The sequence below is a fragment of the Mustela lutreola genome, chromosome 4 (genome assembly GCF_030435805.1).
Source record: "Mustela lutreola isolate mMusLut2 chromosome 4, mMusLut2.pri, whole genome shotgun sequence".
Taxonomy (NCBI): domain Eukaryota; kingdom Metazoa; phylum Chordata; class Mammalia; order Carnivora; family Mustelidae; genus Mustela; species Mustela lutreola.
Window position 1 is genome coordinate 4,584,603 of NC_081293.1, and position 8,722 is coordinate 4,593,324.

Here is an 8,722-nt window from a genome sequence, read left to right on the forward strand (position 1 = left end):
TATCAGACTCTAGATCTTCTAGTAAGAGGACAGGGTTCACATTAAGGTTCCTGAATGATTGATGCTTTGGAGAAGGGAGCAGACTGGACTGGGTCCAGTCTGGGGCAGGGCTCAACTCCTGGCCTTAATCACAATGAAGTTATAAAACGGAGAAATCAATCAAACATATCCTGAGTTAGCAGAGTGTGGAAAACACAGTGAGGTGTATTTAAAGACAAAATGCCCTCATCGTGTGTTCGCAGATGGAACAGCTTACTGACTTGACCACAAAGTCATCATTCTGGAGCCAAATAACCAAGATGCAGGCTGGAACATTCTCTCTTCTCCGTCTCGCCCACGGGAAGGGGGTCCTGGGAAAGCAGCTTTGGGCCCAGGCAATTCGCTGCAGGGCTGGAACACAAAGCCCAGTGCATATCTGACACCTGAAACAGTTTATTCAAAACCCTGCATTTCATTAGATGTGTGCGACTGGACCCCAACTGCAGCCTGTGATATTCACACGTGCTTCTCTCCATCTGAAGTCAAATCCTGAATGCGAATGTGATGCTCGCACAGTATTAGTTGGAAATACTATGCCTTTGCACAGGTGCTGTCAGGTATGGCTTTTCTCTTGAGGATCCTAGCCATGGCGTGGCACTATGATGTGTGTGTGTGTGTGTGTGTGTGTGTGTGCGCGCGCGCGCGCGTGCACATGGGCGCGTGCAGTTCTTTGGGTATGAAAATGCACTTCTGAGTGCGGGCCATAGGAAGACTGCATGTCCATCCAGAATCCTTTCTAGCTCTCATTACATCAGCTTCTGGAGAACACAGCCCACTGGCTCAGCTTTTCTATCAGCACAATGGCAATGAACTTCAGTTTCCCGCTTCACTGAAGAGTTATAATAATTACTGTAATGTTATTTCCTCCAATGAAAAACGCTGCTTGGATTGCAGTGGATACACTTAGGAAATTAAAGACTGAAAGTTGAACATTTATATCTCAGGGCAACATGACTAAAATATAAAACTTCTGTCCATCATAAATAAACGTACTCAATGTTTAATCAATATGTGAACCTTAAACCCGTATCTTGAAATCCGGTGCTCACCTTTTAGAATACTAGTTACTCCACTTTGAAAAAATACTTTTAACATATTTTAGGGTTTTCATCATGGATTATTCTTTGCCTGGGGATTCCTCTTCACCCATGACTAACATGTTTCTGGAGGAGATTACAATTTATTTTATTATCATGTTCTTGGGTTTTCAATGACCTGAAAATTTCCACTACTGTTCAGCAATGGAAAGAATTCTAATAACCTGCTATCCTGGCAATTTCAGTTGTCTTTCCCTTCTGAAATTGAAGACACATTGTTTCTATATTTGCAACTACTTAGCACCAAAATGTTTACTCAGAGGAAGAGCAGAATATTCCAATGGCATACCATCCTTTCCTATCACATCACACAGAAACACTTGCTTCATCAAGGCTTACAGTTTTGGAATTTTCCATAGGCTTCCTTAAAGACTGAAGGGGCGAAGAGGTGGAGAAGATGGGGCCTGAGAGCTGTGATAGGACTCCAAGTCCCCAGGAAAGGGGGTTCTCCTGGCCTCCTGGCAGCAGTTCCCCATCTGAGGAAGAGGTGTTGGCCCTTCAGTGGCTCATGGACAGCTTGCTTTAGAACCATGGTCAAGTTCATTGACTCCTGACCAAAGAAAGGATTTAATTATAAACTGACTACAAGCATTTTTGTTTGGTTTATTTATTGTGATTTCAGTACACACTTTCCTTTTTCTGAGAAAGCATCTCTTTGGGGATTAAATAAGTGGCTCCCAAGCTGACAGGCCAGGGCCCAGAAAGGGCATTTGGGCTGCCCCTCCTCACCCCCCACTCCTGCTGTGAAAAGACATCCAGATGCCTGGACTGTCACCAAGGAGAGGAGAGATGGATTCTGATTTCCGAATGCCCCACAGGACTAGAACTATTTGTAATGATGCATTTTTCATGAAGCTTCCATCGATTTGGTTCTGACCTATTAATCGTATAAAGCTTGAATACAGATGAACAATTTCAAACACAAAAAACTGATTTAGAGTCAAAAACACCAAAAACTGGAAAATGTTTTTGAAAAGTTTTTTTTTCTCATTTTTAACAGAAAACTATTGTTGGAAGGAAAAGGCCAGCTCTGCACCAATGTCTAGCAGTCACGCCATTAGGTAAGATACACAGTGCTTGCCTACGGATTTGTCAGCCGACTTTCTGGAAGTTCCATTGATTGTCAAATTACACATTGTATTTTCCCAAAGCTGTCAAAGTTTTTTTCTTTTCAATTCCCTCTAAGTTTCCGGCAGACTCAGAGTCTCTGGTGGGGAGGCGGAGACTATGGCCGGGACTCTTCTCGTGTATAAAATAACACACACATTCCAGTTCCATATACTGCTGTTTCTTTTCATCATTATAGTTTATTAAAATAGGCTCAAGATAAAATTCTTTTACTTATAGGGTAAGGATTCTCTTTCTCTTTTCTGGCCTTCTTTAATCATATTACATTTGGGGAGTGTTTCTCCAAAAAAGATTTGCCCTTGGCTGTCAGTCAGCCTGGGCCTGGGCAGCATGGTAAGCGCCGACAGAACCAGCCGCTGCTTACCTTCTTCCAGCGGGCCAGCGGCAGCCAGATGTCCTGAGATGCTGAGAAGTGAGCAGGATTGTGGCTGCTGCCAGGAAGGCTCAGTGACATAAGCCCCAGGATCCAAACTGGCTTGTCCTATTCTTGGACAACTCTTGGTTGTCCTATTCATGTCCCCAGTCTCTGACCTCTTCTCCCCCCACCCACCACACACACACACACACACACACACACACCACTGTTCATCAGGATCACTGGGGGTAGCTCTGAGGGCCAGATGCAAGGGCAGCCTCCTTCCCAGCACAGCAGCAATGCTGGTATTCTGAATTAGGCATGGAAAACTGCAGTGAGTGGAGGCAGGGGTGCTTGCTCATCATCACTGCTCCACTCCAGAAGTTAACCCCTTTGGCCCTGCGCTGCTCCAGGGAAGGCACCTCTCCGGAGTCCTTGGGTGCAGGGAAAGAGGGTGAGCCCACCAAGCACCCCAAAATGACTGGTACCCCTAAGCCACCAGAGACTTGGAGAGGGCCTAAGTTTTGTGCCAGGGCCAAACTTCCTCCTCCTAGTGGCTGTGGGTGCCAAAGAGAACCTTCTGGGTAAATACAAACTAGGAGAGTGCGCTTCACTGAGGCAGGAGGCTGCGGTTCCCCTCTGTGTACAGGGGCAGCCCGGGCCCAAACTGAGGGATAAGAAGCGAGAGCACACTGGGTATGAGTGTGAGTGGGGTGGGAAGCAAACCGGAGCCCATCCTGTGACTCTGGGGTGCCAGGCAGTGCTCCTGTGGTCCCAGGTCCAGGCACCCGCTCCTAGGGCAAAGTCAGAAAGAGCCAGGCACCAGTAGGGAAAGGAGCTGCTATCCCCTGGCCTCTGACAGCCCTACGCAGCAGGTGCAGCCACAAGGGAGCCCCTCCTTCACCATCCGAGTCCCAGGAGTCCCAGATCCCCCTCAAAGCTACACTGCCCATGAGGGTGAAGAGAAGCTACCTGCCCCCACACACACACACACACCCGCTCGGGCTTCCCTAGAGCACTAAGGGAAGACCCCAAGCCTCCAGGTGAACCAGGCTGGGCTGGAAGAGGAAATGGACCCCTGATAGCACCCAGGCGGCGCTCCCACAACACCTAGAAGTCTCTTTACAGTGGCCCAGGCTCCTCTCCAAAAAGCAGGAGCTGGGTGCCAGCCTGTTGCCCCTTGAAGGTGGATCCGGCCAGAGCACGGGTGGAGGCTCAGAGGAAGTAGAAGCCTTGGCACAGGGAGCAGCCACAGTCTCCATCTGAATGGTCGCTGGGATGAGGCATGACGCGCCGGCCACTGGGAGGCTAAGATGCGCTCAGCTGTCTGCGTGCGCTCCTTCTGCGACACCCACTCTGCAGCGGCGGGAATCCGGGCTTGAGCTCAGCACCGCGGCGCAGCACTTGGGACAATCCCCGCCTCCCCCTTAGACTTCGGTCCCCTCCCGACTGTAGACGAAGTGGCCCACGCGGAAGCCGGTGGCCGCTGTCTGATGGCCGGTGCTGAAGCCGGGCGCGGGGCCTGGGGCTTGCGACCCGTGGGCGGCGACGGGCGTCGGTCTCCCGAAAGGAAAGTCTCCCGCCAGGCCCGCGGGGAAGGTACCGAGGCCGCCAGCCAGGGCCCCCATGGCCGAGGCGAAACTGGAGAAGCAGGAGGCAGCGTCGGGCCCGGGCGGGGACGGCGGGGCCTGCAGGTCCGGGGAGGCCGCGCCGAGGGGCTCCAGCTCCGGTGCCGCGGCTCCTCCCGGGCTCCCGGCTCCCGAGGGAGCAGCGGCGCTCGGCTCTCCTCTCCGCCTCCTCTTCCGTCGGAAGTTCCCGTTGTCGAACATCTTCTCGCAGTTTGGGTCCAGGGTCCAGTAATTGCCTTTACCTGAGCAGGAAGAGAGGACTCAGTTCAGAAAGTCTGACCGACCATGGTGGGAACGTGACGAACCCAGGTCAACTTCAGGATTTCCCCACCAGCCCCACGAGTCCTCACCCCCACCCTGAACCTTGAGTTTTGTGCAGGGAAGGGCCTCCACAGGCCGACTGGGAAGAATGTGGACATCCCAGAAAGGCCAGGGAAGGGCAACAACCAAGAATACCGAGCCCCTCTAAGTCCAAGGCCAGGGAGAAAGCGTATGGGGTGCACGGGCCCCTGGACTGTGGCAGTCCCTCTGCCGATGGAGCGGCGCGGACCAGCCTCGGGCTCTGTGTTGTCTCCGCGCTTCACGAAGCCGCATCTCACTGGCTTTACCAATTCCTTGGCGAGGCACTGTCCTGCCTGTTTTACAGCAAGACACTGAAGCCCAGACAAGGAGCCCCAAAGTCGCCCAGTTGACCAACTCTCCTGGTTCTTCCTCCGCAGGAGCGCACAGAGGTCTCGAGACTCACAGAGTCACAGACTTGAAGTCAGGGTCTGCGGGTCCCGGGGTCTTCTCTGGTCCTGGCTGCTGCCAAGCACGACTCTCCTCCCCCTCCTCCCGCCTCAGTACCCCGAGCTGTGCAGTGTCTGAGGGACTGGGTTGTCCCAGGCCGCCCCAGTCCTAGAGTGCCAGCAGCGGGGCTGAGGGGAGAAGCGGAGTCCTGGACGGGGCATCCGCGCGCGCCCTTTTCACCTGGGTCATCCTCCTCGCGGGGCACCTTCTTGAAGCAGTCATTGAGCGACAGGTTGTGGCGGATGGAGTTCTGCCAGCCCGCTTTGCTGCGCTTGTAGAAGGGGAAGTTGCCGGCCACGTACTGGTAGATCTGGCTGAGCGTCAGCTTCCGCAGCGGCGCGCTCTGGATGGCCATGGCGATGAGCGCCGAGTACGAGTAAGGCGGCCGCACCAGCCGCAGCAGCTCCTGCTGGCCCGAGAGGCTCAGCCACGCCAGGTCGGCGCCCGCCAGGCTGCCCGGGGCGCCGAGGAGGGGGCCGGGGGCCGCGTAGCCAGAGGCCGCGTAGGGCTGCGCGGACCCAGGGCAGGGCGCATAGGGCGCGGGGCTGAGAGCCGGCGCGTTCAGCCACAGGCGCTGGCCGGCGCCCGCGGCGCCCAGATCCCCGCGCCCGTAGCCCACCGGGTGCGCGGCTGCCCGGGCCTGGCTGTGCGGGGCCCGGCAGACACCGGAGCCTTCGCAGTACGAGGCCATGTTCAGTGGTTCCCGGGACTGGCCGGGAGGCTGGGCGCCGAAGCTCATGGGAGCCCCATCAAGCGTGGCCGCCAGCAGCTCCCGGGTGCCGCCCGCCGGGCCCCGCCCTCCGCCCTTTAAATGCCGTCGGGGCCCTCGCCCGGGTGAGTGTGGGTTACCAGCCCCCTCCCCCGACAGCGTCGTTAGAGTGTTGTCTGGGTCCCCGCCCCGAGGTCAACTTTCCGCCCCGCCCCGGTCCGGACTAGATCCAGACACGCAGCCCCGGTGACTCCCCTACTCTGTGCCGCCTGTGCCAGAGACCAGAATCCCCGGGAATCTCACCTATCCCGGCCTCATCTGGCCTCTAGGGCCCCGAAGTCCTGGCTGTCATGGACCCTCGCGCAGGTACCAGGTCTCCCGCAGGCCCCACTGAAGGCACAGCACCCAAGTTCTCCCATGGGGGACCCTGCCCTTGCGGAATCTCTCATCACCCCGGGGCCGCTGTGTGGTTGGGGCCACTGGGAGGGGAGCAGAGGCCCGCTGCGCTGGGCAAGGAGTCTCCATGAAGCTCACGGATGTCGATGGGCTGGAGCCACGAGGAGAGGCAGCTCGGTGAAGGATGCGAGTGCCCGCCAGGCCTGACTGGGCCAAGACAGTGGCACTGGAGTCATACGGAGTCCCCGCGCAATTAATGCGCTAAGGTGGGCCACACCCCTGAGAAAGCCGAGATGCTGGAAGCTCGGGACACCTCAGCTGTCCAGGGAAGCCTCTTTTTTCCCCAAACCCTGTCTGGCATGTTCGCGCAGTGGCCTCCTACACGGAGTGCAGGATTAGCAAAACCCTCCACTGCCTTTACTGGAACTCCCAAAACACTGGGCTTCTTTGTGCTCCTGATTCCCTGCTCTGGAGCCATTCTCCTGGCTCCCCCAAGCTCGCTGATCTCCTGGGCTGCATCTCCCCCTACCTCCAGGTCCCCCTGTCTCCAGGCTTCCTGCCTCCCTAATCCCCACCAGCTCTGCGGGGGCTCCCCCCCATCCAGCGCCCCGACCCCATGTGCCTGGCTCCCCAAGCTGGGTGCCTGGGAAGAACGCCAGCCCCCAGGACTCAGGGTTCTTGCCACCTGCCAGCGCGCACACGGAGAAGTGAAAATTCTCTGGTGATCAAGTTTCCGAGATAGTAGAAGGGGCCCATCACTCTGAAATGCAGCGCCTGCTGAAATAGAGCCAGTCTCACTGAAATTGGTTTCGCCCTGGGTCTGTGGATCCTCAAAGCAAATACATTTAAATGCATTTAACAAACCAAAGTGTCAATCCCACTGGCAGCCTCCTTCTCCACTTAAGGAGGAGGGCAGTGGATCCGGTCTAAGGATGGGGCGGAGGGAAAGGTTTGGACTTTGGAATTAAGGGTCCCAGCTTGTGTCAGCCGTTTACTGTCGGGATGGGCTTAAGGCCTCTCAAATACTAATTTCAAATTTTCTGTACAACTGATTTGTGGAACAATTTAACAAAGAGCAGAAGACAGAGTCCCTCCATTGCAACACAGGGTTCTCCTTAGAAGTAACTGCCCTTACCCCTGGGGATAAAAAATATATGTTTATAATAAATAGCAATGTGAAATCTGGACATTAGCAAAAAAAAAAAATAGTTCTCACACAAGGAAACAAATTTGTAACTATGTATGGTGATGGATGTTAACTAAATTTTTTTATGGTAATCATTCTGCAAAATATACAAATATAAAATTATTATATTTTACACCTAAAAAAAAAGTAACTGCCTTTAAGAAGTAGGGGGTGATCTCAAGGTGACTCAGGGTGTTCCAGACTTCTAGAGGGTAGAAGCCAGCCCCTCAGCTGTTCTGTACCCACCTGTCCTCTCCCCCTCCCCCAGAGATTTCTGATTGTTGTCAGAGGAGTACAGGTAGTGAGGATCTCAGGTACCTTCCAGAAGCTCCCCAGGCTCATTGCTGCAGGGACAGTTGGGGGCGGAGGGATGGGTGTTCTCAGTGTGGAAAACACTACCTGCTTCCTCTTGCTCGCATCACAAACAGCAGACAGACCCATCTGCCCACTGGCAATTCTCAGTGCTTCCTCACAATTTTAAACATGTGCATTCTGGGTGGGTGTGAAAAGCTTTTTGGTAAACAGCATCTTTATTTATTTTTTTTAAGATTTTATTTATTTATTTGACACAGAGAGAGAGATCACGAGTAGGGGGAGAGGCAGGCAGAGAGAGAGGGGGAAGCAGACTCCCCGCTGAGTAGAGAGCCCGATGCGGGGCTTGATCTCAGTACCCTGAGATCATGACCTGAGCCGAAGGCAGAGGCTTAACCCACTGAGCCACCCAGGCGCCCCAGTAACAGCATCTTTTTTTTTTTTTTTTTTTTTTTTTTTTTTTTTTTTTGACAGAGAGAGATCACAAGTAGGCAGAGAGGCAGGCAGAGAGAGAGGAAGGAAGCAGGCTCCCTGCTGAGCAGAGAGCCCGATGTGGGACTCGATCCCAGGACCCTGAGATCATGACCTGAGCCGAAGGCAGCGGCTTAACCCACTGAGCCACCCAGGCGCCCCGCATCTTTTTTTTTTTTTTAAGATTTTATTTATTTATTTGACAGACAGAGATCACAAGTAGGCAGCTAGGCAGGCAGAGAGAGAGAGAGAGAGAGAGAGAGGAGAAAGCAGGCTCCCCGCTGAGCAGAAAGCCTGATGCGGGGCTCGATCCCAGGACCCTGGGATCGTGACCTGAGCTGAAGACAGAGGCTTTAACCCACTGAGCCACCCAGGAGCCCCCGGTAACAGCATCTTTAAAGAGAAAACGTCTTCCCATCCGCGAATACGGTTGCAAGCACGACTCAGATGTGCTCCTGATGAAGCAAACTGTCTTGGCTCATGTCCGCGCCTCTTCCCCTCCGCAACAATACTTAGTTTGGTGAGAGTCTAAGTAGGTTTCCACATGGACATTTTGAAAAGACTGCTGGTTAGGAGGTAGCTTTCCAGAAACCAGGCTTTGCGAGGCTAGGA

General features: G+C 54.1%; 1 protein-coding gene across 1 annotated transcript; it reads right to left on the bottom strand.

The window, feature by feature from the left end:
• Positions 1-3,703: 3,703 nt before the first annotated feature.
• FOXI2 (forkhead box I2) lies at positions 3,704-5,727 on the bottom strand. The gene is made up of 2 exons (XM_059172577.1): positions 5,217-5,727; positions 3,704-4,489 (listed from the first exon to the last, which is right to left on the bottom strand). The coding sequence occupies exons 1-2, from the start codon at positions 5,725-5,727 to the stop codon at positions 4,047-4,049; spliced, it is 954 nt and encodes a 317-aa protein (XP_059028560.1). The 3' UTR covers positions 3,704-4,046.
• Positions 5,728-8,722: the final 2,995 nt, after the last annotated feature.